The sequence below is a fragment of the Numida meleagris genome, chromosome 11 (genome assembly GCF_002078875.1).
Source record: "Numida meleagris isolate 19003 breed g44 Domestic line chromosome 11, NumMel1.0, whole genome shotgun sequence".
Classification (NCBI taxonomy): Eukaryota; Metazoa; Chordata; class Aves; order Galliformes; family Numididae; genus Numida; species Numida meleagris.
The window spans coordinates 13081442-13105167 of NC_034419.1; the positions used below are offsets into that span (position 1 = coordinate 13081442).

A 23726-nucleotide genomic window follows, 5' to 3' on the forward strand; every position below is an offset into this window, starting at 1 on the left:
CTTTGCAGAGCATTTTGACAGTTTGAAAAGAATGAAGTCAATTCTAACTGTAGTGCTTTCCCTGAGATTAATCTAGTTTTTGGACATATATTTGGGCCTAGGATATAGCTAGTAAACCAAATGCCTTTGTAGAAGTTTTAGTCAAAAGAGTTAACAAATAGTTTTTTGAAGCCACATTTACTGTAGATCGGGTTTGTGGCTGAAATCTTTTGTTGTCTCTCTCTCTCTTCACTCCCATATCGTGCTGAGTTACTTTCTAAAACTAATCCAATTACTTTTCTGTATGCAAATAAATGAAATCTAAACGCAGACTACACCAGAAAGATGATGAGAAGGAAGGCGCGTTATCATATCTTCCCAGCCTTCCAAGAGTTGTATTTCTTCATGGTCTTGCAAGCATTTGCAATGAGAATAAACAAACAAAAAACTCTCAATAAACTACAGGGGAAAAGGAAACCTTTTTTTTTTTTTCTCTGAACTTGTGTCGGTTTTGCAAACGCATGATTCGTTTGAAAGTAATTCCTTCTGGGGTGCTAAGTGTCAGGCTGAGGCAGGAGCACTACCGAGGTTTGGAGGTGAAAGCACCTCAGCTTGGAGCAACAAGGCAGGGGGGTCAAAACAAGGTAGAGAGCACATCATTAGCTGCATCTTTCTTTTCTGCCCTGTTGTGAACACTGGCAATTAATGTTTTCTTATCTGAAAGGAGCAAATTCTGTAGTAGTTGCTGGTTCCAGTGCATGGTGAGAGCTGTGCCTGCTCCTGCAGAGCACAAAACCAGATGAAGATTAAGGGCAATACACTGCTTTTATCACACACACACAGACACCAGTGTGAGATCGTGTGGGATAAGAAAGTGGATCCACATTGCAGCTCCTGGTCAGCATGGGCAGGTCCTGGTGAGAGCATCTAGTGCAGTGTGCTTGTTCTTATCTGCTCCTACTGCCCACCGGCTATGCCTGGAGGCACACGGAAAGGAGCAGTTAGCTGAAGAGCTAAAAGCAACGGAGGAGTGCTGACATCCTTTAAAAGCTGTCTTTACTGATTCGCTTTGGTTCTCTCCCACAGTGCATCCTTAGAAAGACTCAGAGATGGAATAGCTCTTGACTTGTATGAGTCCAAAGTTACTGTTCCAAATTAAATTAGCTGGTTCTTTATTAAAAATACTCACTTACTGAACAAATTTCTGTAGTTTACTTCCTTCATTTGGTCTTTTATTTTAAATGAATTCTACTCCTAATTCTGTGCTATATCTTCAGCAGGAGATGTGCCCCAGAAATCCCAGAAGGGCTTGATACAAAATAATCAAGTTACACTGAAAATGATCCTCTGCTGCCAGGATTACATTTCAAAATCCATTTTTAACCAGATCACTTTACCAAAAAATGATGATTACACAAGGAAGTAGGTTACAGTTGAGGTTACGTTTTTGGGAGGGACCTTCAGCACTTTGCTGTGTGGGATTTGGGCCATGGATCCCAGTGATGTTTCCATGATACTTCCTACAAGTAACATCCACAGTCTCTCATACGCAGACACTAAAAGCAATTTTTTTCCTTTGACTGTGCTTCCTCTAGTGCAGAGACAGAATTCGCTTCTAGAAGTCTAGAACAGCCTAAGCCAAAGTATATAAAAGTTATGAACTGCATATTTTAAATAGAACTGGGGAAGCATAATTTTAATCAGCCCTGTTTGACTATTCCAGTTGGCACAATGTATAAAAAGGTATCACAAATTATTTCGAGAGATTAGCCAATTATGGAGAGCCATTTCCAGAGAGGAAACTTAGGGCATCTCACTAACTGCTTGATTTATATGGCAGTCCATATTTTAGCAGAAGTTTGCTTGATTGCCTGTATAAACTTGTTTCATTTCAATTGCTCTGAACACAATAAAATTTTAAGTAAATATGCAGCTCTATGAATAACAGAACCTGGTTTACTATGGGTTTGTGTTGTTAGGAAAAATCCTATGTGGAGGATTTGACATCTGTTAAGTGCTAAGTTCTCTTTATAGCCTTTCTTCCTCTCTGCATAGCCATCTATTTTCACAAAACTTTTTGGACTGTGATGTCTTTGAGGCTGGTAACCTCAGAGTCAAACCTGGCTGCAGATGATCAAGTTCAAAAATTGCTAAAGGAGATGTTACAGAAAGATATGCATAAATGTGCAAAGGTATACACACATGCACAGAGCGTGAAATTTACGTAGAAAAACATTTTCTTAAAAAAACCTGCCAAATTGGTGTATCCATTTTCAGTAATTGAAGATCTAGCCACCAGCTGATACCCTTCTGTGATATGGTTTAATGAAGAGAATAAATTATATTCCCTAAGGAAAGTAATTTTCTCATTTCTTGGACTACATTTCTTTCATCGTATTTCTCATTGAGCTTACTACTTCACCTTTCCAAAGAAAATCTCCTATACTACTTTAAGCCAAAATACAAATGCCAGAAAACCAAGCATTGACCCTTTTCATGTCAATGGCAGCACTGACATTTTTATCCAGCTATTTTAAAGCCTGGACTCTACAGTGCTGTCCATAATTCTGATCACAAATATAGCCCTGTTCAGCAAAGTCAAAGATACTCAACTGGGCAAGAAAATCTGAGAATGTTGTTAGAACTTGCTGTTATTTTAATATTTTAAACTGACAAGCATTTGAAAACCAACTTGAAAGCTCAGATTTAAATTCACCTGTCTTTCTGTGCCTTAGGCTATGAAATAGGTTCAGACAAACAGCCAACGTCATGTAGGACTTTGTAATGTAAAGCCCGTATTGAGATCACAGTAAATAGAAGTTTACGTTAGGAAGCCTATGCAGGCAGAAAGATGTTCACAACACAGAGATTTTAAAAAAACATTAACCTTCCAATGTCTGAATAGCAAAGCAATATTCTACACACTTACATAGCTTTGGTGAGAACTGCAAGAAGGCTGCCTTGGCAGGCAAATGAAAGCAGACTGTTAAAGTTCTGCACTGTGCGGTTGATTGCCGCTCTTCCCTCTGCAATACTGTTCATAGCTAGAGGCATAGCAGCAGGTGACTTGGAATTTTAGCTCCCAAATTTTCTCTCAAAAACTGCTTTCAGGTTATAACACTATTGACATTGGTGATGTCATTCTTGAAGGTTCACCAACACAACTCAGCAGAATATTGCCATTGGAAAAGCTCTGCAGGCTGGACTTCTCTTTGGAGGCACAAGTCTCTCAGGAAGCCATGTCACAGACTGCCAGTCACAAACCGATTGAGGTCCATGTTAAAATGAATCTGTTTTCTTGCGCTCCATCATTCCTCTTTCTAGTAGGCTGTTGTAGAAGTTAACTTGTCTGATGTTTAGGTACCTTTCTCAAACTTCTCTCTTCAAGAGCGTGTTTACTAATTACATTCATTCGTTCTTCTGCTAGCTCTATCTTTTTGCTTAAAAAGCTCTTTTTTCTCTGATGTCAATTACTCATGTATGAGTAGATACTCTTCCTGATTTTGTATTGATAAATAAGCCAAACTTTTTAACCTGTTCTCACAAAACAAACTTTCTCCACTATCTTCATCATCCTAAAAGTTTTCCCTTTGGGTTGAATTCATTTTTCTTGAACTTGGATGACCAGAAACATAGCACAACAGTTACAGCTGTTCAAACCAGTAGAATGAACCCTAACTGGCTTGCAAGGAGCTCAACTAACTAATTCTCTCCAAGGGAAAGACGAGGGAAGTAGTCCATCTTTTCCTTTGAGTGCTGATTATGGGTAGACATGACAAGGGGGTTTAAATTGAACGATAGAGTGTATGCTGTAATTTGGGATTAGCACTGATTATTTGTGTCCCCCGGAATTTTTCATTAATTCAATTTTAATACTACTTAGATAACCCTTATCTCTCTCTACTTCCTATTCAGTCATACAAAGCAAATATGATGCATTGCTGTTCATTTGTTATACGGTGTTATAAAGCAAAGTTGATTCATTTTATGATACAGGGCTTCAGATATTTACATTCAGTCTGCTTTTCTTAGATTTATGTGACCATGCTGTTTGCATTTCTGCTTTTAGTGTGGTTATTAACATTCTAAAGGTTTTGTTATGCTTTGTTTTCATTCATATAAACTTTAAAACATGTCCTGAAGAAAACTGTTTATCAATATAGTATTTCATTTTCTAAAAAAAAAAAACGTAACTTCTTCCTCCATCAACAAAAAAGGAAAAGAAAGGAAAGGCAAGGCAAGGCAAGAAGACTATAGAAGCAAATTAGAAGAAAGAAATTAGGATATTTCTCTCGTTAAAAAATCTGTTACAAAAGCTACATTTGAGGATTTTCCTTTCTGGATACCTAACAAAATGCCTTTAGGCATGATTTTTTTAGCAGTGCTAAGGAGCACCACTCAAAATGATTTAAATTGCAGTTCTGAGCACTCAGCTGCTCTGAAAATCAGGCCCTATATGGGTCAAGTTGGTCATTTCCTCTAAATGAACACCTAAGGAAACTTTAAGTGAGTTGGTTCTGACTCTGAATCCACAGTGGCAGAGATGGGAGCAGAACTTAGGTTTTCTGACTGACTGATCAAATGACTAGACTGTGCTATCACCAAAAAGGAGAGTTTAAAGAATGACTCTGAAAGGTTATTTTCACTGAATTGCTGAGTACATAAAATGAGTTGAAAGAAAGGGTAAAACTTCTTGAAAGGGTTTAGAAATGGTCATATTTATAATCTGTTGTGGTAGGATTTAGGAGTCCGGTGTTCAGTGAAGCTAGACTGACAAATTTATTATAGTTATAAGGCTGAGAAACCTATTAGAAGAAACATAATAGAAAGCACATTTTTGTGAAGGTTTAATAGGAACTGAAACAATTCAACAAAAGACTAAATTTAGTAAAGGGGGAAAAGTCATTTAATACATCTTTCTAAAAAGATTGAGTGACCTTTCTTTAAAAAGAAGAATTTTTTTTTTCTATAAAAAATGAAAAATTCAACTTTTGTAACAACAATCTAGTAAAAGGGTTTATTAGAAACTGGCTTTTTGTGCAAGTTCTGCTATTTTTATTGTCAATAAATGTTGGTGTTATGCAATAATATAAGCATTGTTGCCTCTCTAATTTCTCTCATGGGTTGAAGAAATTCATAATAAAAGCATTCAAAATCTAAACTGAAATTAAAAAATAGAACATCCTTGCTCAGGTTTGCATGGCAAAAAAAATGAGGACAAACACTAAATAGTGCAGTCGGCTGGAAGCAGTTGGACAGTTTAAATAACCAGCAGTGCTTGCATGGGATTGGATTCACATGAACATTAGTAGGCGCTGGCTTGCTCCATGGTAATCTTGTGATTGGTGTCTTGTTGCTCACAGGAGAACATTTTTAGTGCTAAGGGAAGCTAGATGTAGTCTACATGGGTAAGTGAAGTGCTGCTTGTAAGATCAAAGAGAGCGAAGCATCCCCACTCAACATACTTCAAACAGGAACGGAGAATTGTGGTTCTCCAAGTGTTTGTTTTCATTGGGTTTCCTGTGTTCAGCTTAGGAAAAACAGACAACAGGAGTTGTTTGAAATAAAGCTGTAATTTACTATCCTAACATGCTGAGAAGCAATTAAATTCAAGCTAATTACTGTAAATAGTTTTTATAATTACGTGTAAAACATTCTACTACCTGTACATCTGTTAAAGTCAGTTGAGGCCTGTTGATTTCCCTTTTTCTAAAGAGAAGGCTTAATGTTATTACTCAAGGGCCAAACTATTTTCTTGAAATCTTAAAAAAAAAAGTAGCTATGCCATAAAAACTAAAGATGAAAGCACTTGTAAGGGCATATATGTACATCAGTAAACTGTCTCAGGTACTGTCTAAGCCAGTTTATATTTCATAGCTGAATCAACTGCTACTGGAAATATAATTCCAGAACCTAAAAAGGATCTTTCCCAAAAGCACAAAATAAATAAATAAACAAATACATCAATGAATTATCAGCTGAGGGCTGATTATCTTCATCCTATATATCAGAAATCAGTTGAGCTACCAAACAACAGAATGCACGTACAAGAACATGATGTTAGTTGCCCTACAGTTTACAACTTACAAGTTTCATTTTAGCTCAAGTCTTAGTACCACAATGAAGCCAACTAACGGTAACCCTGAACAGAGAATGGTGTGGATCTGCCAACAGTAATGCTGAGACCAGCCCCTTGAATACTGGAACATGAGGAGAGAGAGGAACCACAAGGCAGTTTTTGCACTTTTTTACATTTAATGCATTGTTAGCTTTTTCCTTGACTGGGAGGACATTTCCTTGCACTTCTTTGCCTTTTCAGCTTCTTGCAACTTCAAGTAGCTTAGCAAAGGGGTTGTGCAGTTGCTTGAAGTGCTGCCAACCGTCTTCCACTTTGTAGTTGATAGGAAAAACTGCCAGAACCCAAGGTGATGGCCACAAGCTACTCTGATGGGATTTCATGCCTCTTAGACTGTTCCATAGGCCTGGAATATCTTAGCAATGATATTGCATAAGAAATGTTTATGAACAGATATACTTGGGACCTTTAAGTAGCTGTTAAACTGTTATAGCAATAGAGATGCAAGCAAAGAAAGAATAGGAAAGCAAAGCAATCATAAAAAAATTAAGTGTATGCATTTTTAAATAAGTTTTTGAAGTGGTTTTGTATTAAAAAAAAACTCCTTTCTTACGGTTTTCCTTTTGAAATCTCCAGTTTTAAAATCCAAATACATAAAAACATTCTTTTTTTTTAACTGACATATGGCACAAATTGGAACCAGTAAATAAAAGCACATAAAGCTAAACTATGCCCTTCTAAATGTTAGCAAAAATGACAACATAAAATACTAGCTATATAAACTATGCACAGGTGTGTAGCATATCACAGGCAAAAAAAAAAAATCACATCTTGCAATTACAAGCCTACAGTATTTATTTCACTTGTCTGTAATTAAATTTTATACATGTTTGTTTAGTAATATCAATCCAAGACATCATTTTGAGGGTATAATTAACTGCATGTTATAACAGAATGTTTGACTGGTTTTGTGTGTTGCACCATGTAAGAGCTTTTGTTAGCTGTGTTTAAGTGCCATCTAGTGTTATAATTCACAAATTTCTCTCCGAAAACCCTTTTCCCTGCATTTTCAGAGTAAAACCAAATTGTGTGGGCTAAGAAAAAACATAGGGTCATAATGCCCACATTTCAGTACTAACAGTATGTCCTCAATCCATATTTAGATTATTAGAAAAGCTCTCATGTGTAACACTCTTCCAATAAGGCTGCTACCACGCAAGAACAAGACTGATGTTAAACTACACTCAGATATCTGCACAGCTGGGCAGGAAAAACAGATCTCAGGGCCTCAGCTACAGGTATCTAGTTTTTAAGGTATTTTGTTGTTGTTACTTAATCAGTGATGCAACAGTAAATTCACATAAAGATAGAGGTCTTTAATGAAGAGACGAATGTTCCTGGGGATGAAAAAAAAACATTTTTAGTAAAACAAAATTTAAATATCAGGTTCTGTAAGATGTGCTGTGTAACTGGAAACTGAGAGGGACAAAAGCATAATAATCTACAGAGCACTTTTCAGTTAGGTGCCAGCACACTGAGGTCTGCAAGAGAATGTCTTTCCTCATGTGAGTCCATCCTGCCCATAAATCCCCATTTCTGCAATGCCCCTCAAGGCCTTCATCGTGACTGCTCTGCAATGCAAGGAAACAGCTATTCAAAGCAGCCTGCTATGGGGATTTCTGACTGTTACTACCAGTTTTCTTTTTAAAATAAGTTTAGAACTTGTGTTCTTGACAAGTTGAAAACTAAACTAGGCTAGGCTATATTTCTAATGAAAAAAAAAAGAACATTAATACCAAAAAAATAAATACATCGTTTATAGCTCATTAACTACTGATGACATATTGTTCCATCCCACTGTCACATAAAGTGGTCATTAAGAAATTAGATTTTCCATCCTCTGTTCCCACAACACTGAGCAATTGATAGTATCTGTAGCTTAACAAAAATGTTCTTTGCATTCTGCCTACAAACAGCATATGAAGTGGTTTACATAAGACCAAGTTCAAGTTGTGCCTATTCTTTATGAAATTCATTAAATACTACCAAAAAAGAAAGAAAGAAAGAAAGGAAGGAAGGAAGGAAGAGAGAGAGAGATTGCTGTCATTAAGGACAACTGGTAACTCAGTAGAACATGGAAATGGCTTTCCATTAAATTCAGTAAGACCAAAACTGTTAACTATTCACACCATCAGAAACGAGGAGAGGCTCCTATTTCCCTATCTCCTTTATTGGAAAGTCTCACCTTCAAATCACAACCGTAAAAAAATTAAAATGAAGATTTTGAGGACTGTCTATCCTGAGTGCCGCAATAAGGTGGGGTGAGCTCACAAGCACCTTAAACATTTTCTACATAATTATGTGTCATAAAGTGAACTAATGTGAGTTTGTAGAAGAAATACATAATCAGAGGGAAAAAAAGAGAACTGAAGAATCACAAGTCAAATCTGATCAGCAGTAGGAAAGGTTCCTGCTGAGGCCTCGTAACAGGACGAGAACATTTGAACTGGGAAAACAAGCTCCTTCAGAAATCACCTGCACCTTCAGTGTGCTTAAATTTGTCAGGCAACAATGGGAAAAAATGAAGCAAAAATGAGTTGTATTGTACAATTTTCTTGTATTTGGCATACACTCTCCTGGCTCATATTTTCCAGAAGGGCAAAACACAAAAAGTGGATTAATTCTGCCTCTTTAAGAAGCGCGTTTTGACAGAAGCCTGAAGAGAACGAATAACCCTCAGCAGCTCAGAATGCAAAGCCCAAACTGCTACCGAACGTGCAGGGGCAACACCCACACTCGGCTCCACCCTGAGGCGCCTCCACACCCTCTGACGGGTAACGGTCATTGCGCGAGACTCCCCTCTGCCCGCCCCCGGCTCTGATTGGCCCCTGCTTCCTCCAATCCCTCCAATCCCGGACGAGGGGGCGGGTCCGAGCGCCGAGACGCGACGCGGCCATAGCGAGCTGGCGGTGAGGCCCCGCCTTTCCGGCCGTCGCTATGGTAGCGAGCAGGGGGGAGGCTGCGGCGTCGTGGAGGCCACGGTGAGAGGTGGCTTTGCTTTTGCAAGCCGCAAAGGCCGAAGGTAAACTAGGTTTGGGAGTAGGTTTTTTAGGAAAAGAGCACGGAGGGGATGGGAACCCCCTGAAGGGAAAGGGAAGTGCTGGAAATAGAGCAGAAGGGTGGGAATCTGCTGGGTGAGGTGAGAACACATCAGTTTCTGCCTAAGTCACGTGTATCCTGCTTCAAAGTTACATGTGATCCTCGGACAGATTCTCATAAATGTTCTAATTTCCTGATATTTCATTTCCCCCACCTTTCATATGATAGTTTCTGGTGTTTAGGCTAATTTTCATGACAGCAATGTGCTTCTGAGATGGAAACAATGAATTGACTGCAAAACGCTTCCAGCCTTCTGAATAGTGCTGGAGGACCACAATTTGGGCAATGGGCACCTTATCTCCTCTACAGATCCAAAAACAAACAAACAAAAAAAAAAATCCAACCATTAAGGTGTAAATGTCACCTCCTGTTCAGTTGTCTACTCTGTTACTCTACTGAAGAGCTGAGCTAATTTTTTCAAGCGCTCAAAATTTAAGCTGGTTCACTGACTTCAGTTGTTAAATCATGCCTGTACTTACCCATATATCTGCAACCTAGTGTAGGGAACCTGTTTTAGAAGAGAGGTTGGAATCGATGATCCTCGAAGGTCTCTTTCATTCTGTGGTATTTCACTGTGGACAAGGGGCACTGTGAGGCGTAGTATGAATGCCAATTGCAAGTGTTACTTTGTGTTCATAACAAGACAGAAGCCAGAAATCACTGCTGTGAACAGTGATGCACAAACTATGTGAGGACATCCTTTGTATGTGTGGCTGTAAGCAGGTGAAGCTTGAGAGAACTTAAATCTGAGGGTTGAAACTCAAACTTTAGTTCCCAAGTAAAGTGTTAGAATTCAATAAGTAGAGTTCAGTAAGATTTTCCTAACGTGTATTGTGAGCACTTGTGGTGTGTGTGTGTATTCAAACCATAATGTTAACAATGTCTTGTGGTATTAAAATTTATAAGCAGGTTTTATTTACATGGATGATAAATTATATAAATATTGTGCATGCGACTGTTAACTTGGAATGCTTTGCTACTGAAAAGTAAATGTTTGTATATGTCTAGAAGATTCTAATTTCACTTGGTTTTCCTTTAATACAGTGACAGAACCTGGACAAGAAACAGAAGATGTCGTCCTATTTGGCTCAGGAAGTTCATCTTGCTAGGAGACATGAGGAGATGTAAGTAACTGCCCCGCAGTAGTTTATGCTGTGGTCCAGAAGGGTCTTGCATATCCATCCTTTGAACAGTTAATCAGGCCTTTAGAGAACACAGTGGTATTTTATTGAGGGGCTGGTGATCCAGGAGATGGCACTCTTCCTTCATGAACTGCTGGAATTAGTGTCATTGACTGCTGGTGAGAGCATTTAGATTGATGAGGTTTTTGACTTCTGATGATGGTACTGGTTTAAGATCTGCATTGTTAACCTCCTGTCACCTTTGAACTCCTGTGTGGGAAGGGTATTTGGATTGTCACTCTGTGCCTCAATTATTGAGCTGCTGCTTTGTTGCCTTGTAAACTCAGGTTGTTAAGCAAATACAGTAATATTCAGAAAAATCTGCTTTTCTTATAACAGCTAGTTATAACAACTTGCCGGTGCGCAGGAGTGGTACTGATCAAGTCACCCCAGCCCACCCTGTCTTTCCTCTTCTGGGAGATTCAGTGCTTCTAAGCACCTTAGCATATGAGGACTGCTGGTTGCAATATTATAGCTTCGTACAAGCACAGCAGGTGGTGTCTGCCTGTACCTTTTCCCTCCCCCAACACACCCACCCTACAGCCGGCATAATTAGCCCCATGGTTTTGAGAAAACTGGGTAAGGTAAAAAGGTTATTTTCTAGCTCCTGAGCAAAATGTTCTACCCACTTAGCAAAATGTTTTCCTTTGTAGACTGTCTCAGAGATCAGCGCTGCTACAGCAGATGGAGACTTATCTAGGAGACAAAAAGACTAAAAAGACATGGCAAACTCAAGCAGCTGATGCAGCTCGTAGAAGGAATGCAGCACTTTTAAATGTAAGTTTCTGCAGCTACCAGGAACTGAATTGGAATGTCATGCTTATGCAGCTTAGATAATTTTTTTAGAAATGTTTGCTCCATTGCTATCATTAGAGTTCTCCTATATTCTCTTTAGTCTTCTGGAACTTGACCAGAAGTATCAAATGACAAGTCTTTGTTATTGGATGGCGCTACTACCTGTTTTACATGCCCTTCTTGTTTGAGCCTTGTGGTGGCAGCTGCTCTCTCTCTCTTTTTTTTTTTTTTTTTTTTTTTTAAGTACATGTAGAGATGCAACACGTGCTATTACATGTCTGCCTAAGACAGCCTCAGTCTAACAGGACTCAGAATACCTTTACACCTTTATTCAAGAGTTGGGAGTATGTTTGGGAATAGGGGCTGACCAAGTTATGATGCTTTTAGTCCAGGGTAGGAACTGTTGTCCAGTTATGATTGTGTGAAGTTATGGAAGAAGTCCTCAGTTGTTTTTCTTTAAGGAGAGGTAGAATGACTTCAAGAATATTACTTGCAAGTCTGTAAAAGCAGTGCTTGTTGTTTCTGGCTCTTCTCAGTGGTGATACTGTTAATGCTAATAACTGTTCTACGTATCTGTTGTCATATTTAGGTACAATTTGTGTTTCCTAGGTTAGTTAAGTGGATGTTTGAAAACTGGAAATTAAGATCTGAGTTTGATGTCAGGGACTAGAATGCTAGAATCTCTTCTCAACCTTTAGCTTGGGCATCTGAGTTTGAAGAGATGGCACTTGACCACTGACGTGAGCTTGCATTTGAAAAATGGTCATCTGCCTCTCACAGGCATTTTCTTAAACTCTTAGTTATTAAGATCCCATATTGTGTGTATTGTATCTTTTGAAATTATAAGTTTTACTGTAGGAGATTAAGTTTTATTTGTACCATCAAATATTTTTTGTTTCTTCATGCAAAACCTAATCAAGGTTCAAAAACATTCGCATTTCAGGTGGGTATGATTTTGAAGCAAGCCCTCTTTGAATTTAAATGGAAGCTCTATTTAGGGAGTGGCAGGTAAGGCAGAACAGTTAATCTGTGTTGCCTTCTTAATTATTGTGTGATGAAGAGGACTTCAGCTTGGACTTAAGTCAACGGCTGCATACTGGGCTGGGGCAATCAAATGCCTCTGCAGTGGGTATGGACAAGTGTAGGTGCTTCAGTGTGAGGCTGAATAGAAAGGGATGAGATGTTTGTTTCCTTGCATCACAGTTCGTGTTCCACTGATTTAATAATTTCACCCATTATGACTCCCAATTTATAATTACTATAGATTTGTATTGATAGTTGTATTTTTTTGTAAATGACCTTTACTTTACCAGTGCATTCTCAGCTAACTTACCCAAGCAAACGTAAGAAATGCAGTATATATTTCCCGTGTGCTGAAAACTTGTATTGGAAACGTTAACAATAACTTAGACATATACAGAGGGTAAATATTTTTGCAGCTACACAGATATTTGCCATCTTCTGTCACATCCTCAAAATTGTTCCTTTCAAGTGTCAAAAATGTTGGTGTTTGTACAAAAAAAAAAAGCAAAAACATATGTATCAAAACAAATTCTGTGGCAGGATAAAGTAGCATAAATCAGTTTAAATCTATTTATTTTATATTGATTTTAACAGACGTGCACTCCTGCAGATGCTTTCTGATAACAGAATAGAAAGGAACAAAAAAATCTCTGCAGAATAATAGATGAGAAGCTTGAAAACAAGACTGATTAATGTGCCAGCTTCAGAATATTGTTCCTGATACCAGGCACTGTACATTTCACAGTTACCATGTGGAGAGTTGTTGATTTGGCCTACTAAAAAATACATGGACATGATGAAGTGTTATTTTTTTATTTGCATTTCTGTTTTTCTGCATGTAAGCAAAATCAGTTGTTTTCAATATGTGATCATAGTAAGAGACATTTTTCTTTCTCAATGCTAGTTGATATTTATGCACAGGAAAGCATTTCAAGATTAATTTATTTTCTAATCAGCAGGAAGCAGGGAACTAAACATTTTTTTTAATAGAAATTTTAGCATTATAAGCACTTGTTCAGCATTTTAACATAATTGTCAGAGTATTTTACTTAATGTCTTTAGAGGGATACTACAGATTAGAGAAATCTGTATCATCTGGTGCTTATATAATGTTTTCATAATAAAACCAGAAATTAGACCAGTATTTACAATCTAATTTATGAGACTTGTTTGTCAGTAACATTTTTGGTTTATCAGTCTTGTTGTTATTTTGGTGCAACATCTTATATCATGAAATAGAAAATAGGGAATATGCTGTTCAATTTTTAGTACTGACTCTGTAAGTAATTTAGCCTGAATTTGCTTTCCTGTACAGGCATGTAATTGCAGAATTATTTAAGTGGGATTCTGCCAGACTCTTATCAATATAAGTGACAGCTGAATTTGGTCCCCTAAAAGCGATGCATGTGTCATGCATTCCATTTTACCTCTGGGGAAGGGTCTTGAATTGTTTTTGTTCTGGTCCTTGTAGTTTCAGGGGAAAGTGCTGCAAGATGCTCTCTTTGTTTTTTTCCTACACTGTGACATATTAATTTTGTTGCTTTTTTTTTTTTTTTTTTTTTGCAAAGAAGCTTACACCAATGTATTTATTTTTATATTGATGATGGAGATTTATTTTCCCTACAAAGTTTACTGGTTGCAGAGACATGAAAGAAATGCCATCTAATCTTAGTTATTTTTCTAAAGCATACTACACCTTCCAGCAAAAATTTTATTCACTGTCTGTCATTAAATCAGTATTCTGACAATAGACTGCACAACACAAACTCGAGTGAGCAACAAAAAGACACATCCAATATCTAGGCTATGCCAAAGTGACCTTCTCCACTAAACATATATGCACAACTGCTCTGTCCATTTTTTTTGCCTGAAATACATAAATTTCCTATCACCATAAACATTCTGGTGCCCTTAACTGAATAGATAAAGCAATGATTATTTTGATGCTCTTCCTTCCTGTGAAAATTCCTACAGGAAGGGGAGAAATCCTGTGGAAGAATATGAAACAAACATTAGTGAGTGATTCTTCTTCTCAGTGTGGTGGTATGTTCTCCCACCTTCATCAGAGCCATGCCGAGACGAGCTTCATTTGGTGCGACTGATGATCTGTCTCTTCTAAGCACGTGCAACAGACAAATTCCTCACTTAGTTTTGTGAATTCTGTGATGTCTTCCATTACTTTTTGACATTGTGACTTGAAGTGGCTTCTGTTTTTGCTCATATTCCCCCTGCGTGTTTATTCCGTTACTCTTTTCTCACCTGAAAAGAGGCAGCCACTTGCTACTTCCCAGGATTTGGATAAATCCAAGTCTTAAGCTTGTTCTTTCTTAGATGTCTCTTGGCTCCTACAAGGATATACACTCTCTTGTATGAAAGAAGGGTTTTACTTAGATTAGATTTCTAAGAATGTGCCAGAGAATATAGTCATGGTGTAAAAGGAATTAATGAAATAGAATAAGATTAACACTCTAGAGTGAATGAACTGAGTGCGTTACTAAGTTGAACTTGAGCTAACAAGTTTCTGTTTTTATTAACCATACCAACTGAATTTGAGCCATATTTCTCAAACTAAACTTCAGTTGAGCTCTCTTTACTCTTGATGTATTCAGATTGGCTATTATTCAACACGAGTAATCGTGTTTGGTCTCTCTTGTGGATTTGCTTCTCCAGAATCTCACTCTTCTTTTCAGCGGCAGTGGTGGTGAATATTTGGGAAGTCCCTTTGGGGAATTTCCTCTCTCATTTAGTTTTTCTGTTGTACTCTTCACACCCGCTCTCTGCTCCCAACTCTGCCATCTGCTATACTTTCTTTCCCCCTCCACTCTGCTCAGCTTTGGCTTCTTCACACCCCACTCCCACGTCCCTTTCTGTCTCTCTTCATCTGCCCACCACTCAATCTCTTCAATGTTTGGGTATGGAACTAAGCCCACAAGAATGGGTCAGAACTTTAAAGGCAGAGGGGGGCTAATTTGGGGTGGTGAGTTTTATTTGTTTGTCACTGCTGTTTCTATTTTTAAAATTTATTTAGGCCTTTGTGAATCCAGCACACATCCACTGGGCAAGCAGAAACCCAAATACCGATTTTTGTAAGAAAGCTATGTGAGGTGCATTGTCATCCAAGTTTGTCTGGTGAACAGCTTGCTGCAGCTCTACATTTTTGTGCACATGTTATGCATGCATATTAGCAAGTCATCTTTGTCTTGAGAAGTAAAGATCTTGCACATAATTTGCCTAGTTACTTTACAGTTACAGTAGCTAGAATACATACTTCAGTTTTCATGCAGCACAGAGCAAACCATTCTATTCTCCTCTGTTGTCATAAGTTACAGAGAATGGAATTTAATTGTAATTTATCTTTAGTGTTCAGAGAGAATAGTAGTGTTTTACCGCAACAGACCTATGTGGTAATAACATTTATTCTTTTATCAGAAAGTTACGGTAAATGTTCAGAAGCTGTTGGTTACTAGTCTTACAAGTTACATTTCAGAATGGCTACAGAGGAAGGTTTGAACCTCCAGTGTTGTTATTTGAATATTGTTTAGGTTTAATGAGTTCATTTGATGAATCTAAATGTCTTTATGTGAGTATATTTTCCTTTTAATATTCCCACTGTGTTTTTAAAATGTGCTTTGCCTGTGTTTTAGGACATAGAAGCAGCAGAAAAAAAGCTGCAAGAAAGAATGTATTTACTTCCACATCCTGATACTGTTAAGCTAGAAGTAAGTCCTAGAACTCTGTCTTTTTGTTTGCTGTTTACCAAATATTTTGCTTCCCCCCCAAAGCATGTTCTTAAAGTGAAAATAATTGATTTTAAAATCCAGTGACTGGTATAGCCAAAGGCCTATGTACTGTGCAGCAAGCTGAACCTAACTTCTAGGGCAAGGTCCCTAGGTTCTAGAGCATTCTGGTGGAAATATTTTGCAGCTTTCAGATCTTTACAAACTTGTATATAAAAATGAAAGCATATGATATTCACAATATTCAATTTTTATAAAGACTACTGTGACTGTTATGTCAGAGCTGCTTTGTTTTACACGGTCATCCTGTTTTCAGTGTGCTGCAGATTGTCATCTTTACATTTCAGAGTCAACAGTTTATCAACTTGAACAGAGAAGATTTCACTTCTCACAGTTATTTTATCAGGTTGTACAGGATCTCAGGAAAAGTAGTGCTAAACCTGGAATTTTACTTCTCACTCCTAGTCCCTAAAGCGTTATTTAAAGGTGGCAATTTTGAGGAAGTTGCTACTCTGAGAACTAAATATTGTTCTGATAAAACATACCAATTTCAGTTGCCTAATCTCAGGACTGTTTTCTCAGTATTATTCTCTGATGAATGAATAATGAGGACAGGAGCATTCTTAGGAACAGAAATAGGGGCACAGCTTATTCCTGATACAAATTAAACATCTAACCACAGGGGCACCAAATCACATTCCCACTTGTGTTTCTTGGACCAGTGATGGTGGGTTCATTATTGTGCAGTGATTTAGTTTCCACAAACATAGCAGAGTGTCCCACACAAGTCTGTGTGTTGTCAAAGGAGGGAAAAGGTATGAACCGTAGTGTTTTCATCTGATGGAGAGGTGTATTGTATGTTGATTTCACACCTGCTGGGCAAGTGTTGTAATACTTAAGCTGCTACTTAAATGAAAAACATCATTTCTTGTTTTGGTTACTGTTAAAAGATTTTGTCTGTCATTGTAGTTCGTAAATGGCCAACTCCTATCACTGTGGCAAGGTACATGCTCAGAATGCCCTTTCAGTGGGGTTTGAAGAGATTTTAGGAAAAAAACAAACATTCTTCCTGGATACAAATACGTCTTGAAAGACAATGAGAAAGTTGCTGAGGTATTTGGCTGAGCCTATCCTGACCATGCTCAGAAGTAGAATTTTAGACTCTTAGAGGACTTCAGGGCACTTTTGGAGTTGTTTGGGTCAGTCTCAGCCGTTTGGCTTCTATCTTTGTCCTGTGTTAGGTGCTTAAGCTGCTTATGGGATGTAGACTGAAGTCCACATGTACTGGAGAGCACAGAGCTGATAGCTGCAGAGATCTTTATGCTCTTCAGCACAGTGATATAGTGGTAGAATTTTTGAGAGAATGATGTTACTATTTGAAGCAGAAGATCCTATTTCAGCCTTTTTTATACTTCTAAAGAAGAGTGCTATAAATAGTAGAAAAAGAAAACTTTTTCATGGTGCAAAATTCTGGTGTGCGCTCTGCTCCAAAACACTTCTGAGCATATTTCACTCAGCCATATATGTGTCTGTATTAATATACTTTGAAAGTTATGGCTGTAATGGATCCCCAGCTTGCTAAGTCAGAGTAGTTTTGTGTGACAGCACATATGCTTGTCAGAAAAGATTCTTTGAGTAAATCTGTTGAAGAAAATATTTTTGTAAATCTGCAAGAGCTGTAGTTATATCTGAGTTACATGTACAGATCAGGATGATTAGCCAGGAATCTAATACTCTGTAGAGAAATGTAGAAGAGTACTACAAAGTGAACATTATATATTTAAACAAGTACGGGGGGGGGGAAAAATACGTATGGTACCATAGATGTTTTCTGCTATAAAATTACTTTTTACTGAATGAATGTAAGTATCTAAAAATACCTCCTCTTACCTTGGAGAACTGAATGTGTAAGTCTAATCTGGCGCTTGATCATGTTATTTTGTGGAGATAAAAGGATAGATGTCACTTAGAATTTCTTCTTCAAACTTCTAGAAACAACAAAATTCTCCTGAGAGTGCTAACACCAGAAATGATGAATAGTATGTTCGTTCTGTGTGTGGAATGGAAGTCATGTTTCTTACTCAGAGGCACTGAGTAACGCAGAGAGTTAGATAACCTAGTCTTCTTTTCTGACCATGAGATAACTAGACAGCCTTTTCCTTTCATGATGCAAATACTGGAGCCAGTTACTTTGTCACTGATTTATCACACTGGAAATTTTGCTCAAATATTTTGAATTGCCTTACTGCAAACTTTTCTAAAGAAAGCAATTTACATAGTACTTTTTGTTAATAACATTGAACAGATGTTTTTCATTTCAAATTGAAATGCTACTAACGTATGTATTTAAATACAAAAGCTGTTTTTGGAGAAGCTTGTGATCACAGAAAACATTTTATTGAGGGTATGTTGAGGGTCTGAATTAATCTGTTGCTTACCACAAGAGGGCAGATTCAGTCACTTCACAGTTCATGCTGCAGGATGAAATCCTTCCAGGCTGGTGTTTTGTGTCATATGAGAGACTGAAAATTTTGTGTGCAAGTACATTGTTCTTTTCTGAATTGCTTTGCTCATAAGGCAAGATTTGATAATTCATTGCATATCTGTATTGTTTGTAAACATGCTGATGCAGACTTTGAAATAAAGTTGATTTTTATTTTTTTTTATGTCTTTCTCAGACTCTCTATTGGGCTTCAGTAAAAGAATCTCTTCCCAAATGGGAAGAGTTTCTTTTAGGAAGAGCAGAATATCCCATTGGTTTTAAGAAACTGAAAACTACAAAACAGAACATAAGCCACCCAGAAGAAGATTCACAAAAACAAATACTCTGATTTTGTTTTGTAACTCTGGCTTGAGCAGACCATATCATCCAGGTCATAGAATGGAATATCATGCCATTACATGGTAATGTAAATCATTTGAAATGAAAATGAACTCTATTGGATAATTTGTTTCCGTTGTCTCGGTGTGTAAAACTTCAGTTTGAATGGTGGCATCTGCTTTTTGGGAGCTTAGACTAGAATTCCTCACAATGAGAGAAGCAGTCCTGCTCAAAGGGGCTTTTTGGATCAGAAGTGAGAAACACTGCCGGATAGAAACCAACCAAGGTGATTACTACTCCAGTATAAGAAGAGTCTTAGGTTATTTGCAATCCTCTGCTTTTCCGTCTAAGTGTGATCACTAAAGATAGATTCATGCATAATCTTTCTACACTGTATTCATCTGTGGTGCATGCCTCTCTGGATGAGGGAGAAAGGAAGGATTTGCCATTAGTGGGAAGGGCAGGCTCTTTGCATCAGTCTTGGTTTAGCAGCGGGAATCTGTGTAAAAACATTCACGATAGCAGATGTAGGGAGAACACCTTGAATTTGCACATCTTACTTTCCCTGATTTTTTTTCTTTTTTGTCTTTGTCACTTCCATTGCTTCTGCACTTCTCTCCTTTAACTGCTGCTGCTTTTCCCAGCCTCATCCTGCCTAATGTGTCAGTAAAGACAAGAAGCAAATCCGTAGGAAACTTTTTGCTACGTCTAGGCTGTTCTTAATGCTATTTTCTTTATGCTGACATTCTGTTAGTGAGGTCTTTCACTTAAGCATGAGAAGTTTGATAGGAGCAAGCAGAAAGGTCGTCTGCAGTGGCTGTCATACAACCAAGCACAAAGATGTGGAGATAATACATTCTTTCTCAGCCACCAAGCTGTTCCTCCACCTCTTCTTACAGAGGTGTGGTATCTGGGAGTTTTTTTTGTATAGCTGGCTAACTCTGTATGCATCTTTCACGGTGCTAGTGCTCGCATGTGTTTTAAAGCATCAGTTCATTGGAAAAGCCTTCTAGATTTGTGACTTGGCCTGAAGAAATTCACCCTTCCTAAGCAAAGGATGGTTTTTAAAGGAAGGAAGGAAGGAAGGAAGGAAGAACCCTGGCTGGAGTCAATATATTGTTAAAATTTAATCTTTTATGCTACAACATACTTTAGCCCCCTGACCTGGAACAGGAATAAAAAAAGTTGTCTTCTGCCAGTGCCTGAGGGTTTGGAAAAATTATAATTACTAATTTTTGCTAGTCTATTAATGAACTGATCTGTGCATCTCCGTGTTACTTAGAGATATGAATTATTTTTTTGTGCTAGAGTAGGAAAGTACTTTTATTGAAACTCAGATAATTTCTAGCAACATTATTAATAAATATCTGAATTGGCTTAGACCTGTGGACTCAAAAACACGTGTTCTTTTCATTAAACATAGTTCAGATAGTCACAGATTGATTAGCTGTTGGTGGGGAGTTTGTGGTTCTGTCTGAACTAGAGAATGGACTTCTAGCTGGAAACTCTAGGAAGCCTGGGTAAACTTGAAGGGCCAACATCCATGAACGCTTCTTCCTGAAATTAGGCACTGAGTTTTGTCTGGATTTAAATTAGCCAAAGTATCGTTAACACACAGGGAAAAAAAATTAAAACTTCTGTTATGATATAAAAAATGTTGTATATTTTCAACAGGAATGCTAGGAGTTCATTTAAAACTTTTTCTTTTAAAGTGTCCATTAAACTGATAAGTTTTTACAGAAACTGCCATCTTAGAAATATCCTGTTGAGTGGGTGTTGGTGTTTGTAACAATAACGTTGTTTTCATAATATGTGATGGCAGATTAGCACGCTTCTCTGCAGTGTTGTTAACAGTTGTAATTAAGGAATAAACAGTAAAGGGTGTCAGTCCGATGACAATTTCATCTATAGTGTCACAATACAAAATGTCACAAAATATTAGAACTGTTATATAACTACAAAAATATCAAATTAGGCTTTCATCTTACTAGCAGAGAGCTTAAAAAAACCTGGCAGAGAGACCATTGCAATTTTATACCTACTCAGTGTTCTGTCACAAAGACAACTTGGTAATATTTTCTTCTGCGAGATCGCAACGTGGTACTCAGCCTGATTTAGTGGGAATGTGTACGGGTCTTAGAATCATTGAGCTCCAATTTAAAAAAGCAAATAATTGGAATCAGTTGAACACACAAAAAGGGAAAAGCTATTACGTTCACTGCCCCTCTCCCAGAAAAGGGATGGGCGAGCTGTTGCTAACAAAGACTAGGACTCATCCTGGGCTTTGCATCGAAAGGGAAATCACTTAAACTAAAATCTGGGCCCCTAAGTACTTTATACGTGTGAATAATCTGGGTCTTTATCTCTTTGGACTCCGCCTAAACACTGGGACACAATGCAGATGCTCGCCATTTCCTTGCTGCTTCTGATTTCTCGTGGAAGGAAAGCTGAGTGTGGACTGAGGGCATAGCAGGTGGAGAGAGAAGGGTTCTGCAGTGAGCAGTGGTAGTACAGTTTCTGTGCCTCGCTTTAACTGCTGTAAAAATAAAGACAAGAACAATTCCCTTGGTAACAAATATAGTTTGAACTGTCAGGTATTATTAGATACTTCATTAGATTCTTGAATGCTGTTTTTCTGAGTTTTTTTCTCCTCTTACATCAGGTTAAGAGGTGAAGATTAAAATTTGTCTTCATTTCAAAGAAGGAAATTACGTTTTTTTCTGTGCTATAGCTTCAGAAGCAACAGGACAGCTAGCGGATGGAATGTTATACAGGAACGGGTCCAGAAAATTGATTAAAATAAAAACAGAGAGGAAACTTTAAAAAGAGAAGTGTGTATAGGCATCTGCTCTGGCAGACGAGGGCCTTTTTGTTGGTCTGTGGTCTGGAAGGCAGAGGTGCAGTTGCCTATGAGTGAAACAGCAAAGCAGCAGGTGCATGGAGGCACATAGCAGGGCCACTAGGGTAGAAGCTGAGTGTGTCCTGGTATGTCACAGGCCTTGGGGCAAGCAGTGGCAGAGCGCTTCATTCTATGGTATCTCTTGTTATACCTGGCACCATTTCTACTATGGCTGAGCTAGCTTGCCGCCTGCCTTTGTGTAGACTTGCATTTGAGAAAGCACCTTCGTATTAGCTTAAGTGTATTTAAATAAAAACCTAAACAAACAAACTATAAACTGATTTATACCGCCATGATTTAATACCGGCCTTAAATGAGATCTTGGATGTGTATTCTTCACTGTCTCAAGGCTGATGCTTCAAGAAGATGAATTCAATGCAGTTATCCCACTGTCTCATCCCAGGCTTTTTACCCGTTCCTGGGTCAATGTTTTTTTTTTACTCTGAAAGTAACCTGTTACTCTGCATTCTTGACTTGCTGCCTGCCCTTTTGTGCTAAAGCATATGTATGCATAAGCTGCAATGGTCCTGCCTGTTGCCTTCTGCTTTCCTAGTGGGTCAGGGAACACAACCGAGAGAAAAGCAGTAGGGAAAACAAGTGGTTTTGCCCGTTTGTAAGCTAATGATCAAGTATCTTAGAAGAAGAAATAATTAATCAGCCTTTTTGGGTTTATGCACGGATGAGTAAGCACAGGACTAGCCTAGGAGCACGGCCTGCTCACCCATCTTGTCACCTCTACCCTCACATTCCCAAAGATTTTATTTTCTCAGCCATTCTGGCTGTGCGGGCAGTAGCAGAAGGCATGTTCATTTGCCCTAGGATAAGAAGTTTCTTACTCCACAGAGTCCTTCTCAAGCTTATTGGTTTCATTTGAGAGTACGTATGAGATAACAGAAGGGCTTCGATACATGATACTTGACACTGTGGTATCCTCTCGGTTATGTTTTTGGGGTCATTTTTTCATAGAAGTTGGGAGTTAGACTCCAGGCAGAGCTTATAGTTCCTCCTCTCGTTTTCATTCACGTTGTGCAGTCAGGGTGATAGGTGCTCACTTTGAGCTTGCTGATAGTGAAAAATAAGGGAAAAAAAGGAATGTAGTTTTAGAGGGTTATGTCTGAAAGAAAACATTATTTACTCCATAATGCTAAGTTTCATAATATTTTAATAGTTGTGTTCAGATACAACTTGACCTTAAATATCACCCCAAATGCAAGCTGTTTTAACATATTTGTAATGCTCAGATCTTCATTACTGTAATAATCTGTTTTCTCCAGGATTATAATCCATTGATACAACGTGATGCAGTTTAAATAAAGCTTTGATCTTGCATTCACTGACTGGTGGATTTTGGTACTGTATTGCATGGACAAACTGTGTAAACTGGTGCCTGCTGTAGCCGATGCGCGCTGAGTCTGCAGGTGATGGATGCTTTGCTTAGGTGTGCTGCTTATTTTCCTTAATTTTCCTTTGAGACGGATCTGAAATGTTTATCTGCTGAATGAAGATTAGCGTCTCAGAAGCTGATTGATGAAAAATCAAAATGGAACAAATCCAGGGTAGATTATTTACGCTCTCTCTGTTGTTTCATAATAACGCGTGCTTAATTACTTCAAATATGCGATTATTTGCAAGATGTGGATAAATGTTAAGCTCTTACAAAGGAAATATGTGGAAAAAAGAAGTTTTGTAGGTCTTCCTGCAGCAAATAGGGTGATTTAATTTGGGAATTTGCTTCTGCTTTTAAACATAGCTGAAATGGCTCTTAAAAATGCCCGAACCGTGTCCACTATGCGTGTGTATATATATCCTTGCAGTTGCATCTTTTTCATTTGAGTTACTTTGCATACATTTGTCATTACTGCATACAAATAGCAAGTATGATCGCTTCTTCCCATAAGTTTTATCACTAGCGATGATGATCTTAAAAATAAATGTGTGGTGTTCTTTCTCCTCTCAGTCGTATCACCTACCAGAAAGCCCTAATAGGCTGCAGAACAGTGTGAGACGGTATTTACATCACACTTTTGAAACAGATTCAAGCAGAGCCAGCTGCCGT

At 38.1% G+C, this 23726-nt stretch overlaps 1 protein-coding gene across 1 annotated transcript; it reads left to right on the forward strand.

Moving 5' to 3' along the window:
• On the forward strand, window positions 8980-23007 carry C11H3orf14 (chromosome 11 C3orf14 homolog). The gene is made up of 5 exons (XM_021409348.1): window positions 8980-9137; window positions 10259-10338; window positions 11049-11172; window positions 15858-15932; window positions 18629-23007. Exons 2-5 carry the CDS (start codon window positions 10286-10288, stop codon window positions 18779-18781), a joined length of 405 nt encoding a protein of 134 aa, XP_021265023.1. The 5' UTR covers window positions 8980-9137; window positions 10259-10285; the 3' UTR covers window positions 18782-23007.

Bases quoted from the DNA above. Each gene is read 5' to 3' on its own strand.
- C11H3orf14 (XM_021409348.1), top strand. From the start codon at position 10,286: ATGTCGTCCTATTTGGCTCAGGAAGTTCATCTTGCTAGGAGACATGAG. The intron at 10,339-11,048 runs GTAAGTAACTGC...TTTCCTTTGTAG, and splicing joins GCTAGGAGACATGAGGAGAT to ACTGTCTCAGAGATCAGCGC. The intron at 15,933-18,628 runs GTAAGTCCTAGA...TGTCTTTCTCAG, and splicing joins CTGATACTGTTAAGCTAGAA to ACTCTCTATTGGGCTTCAGT.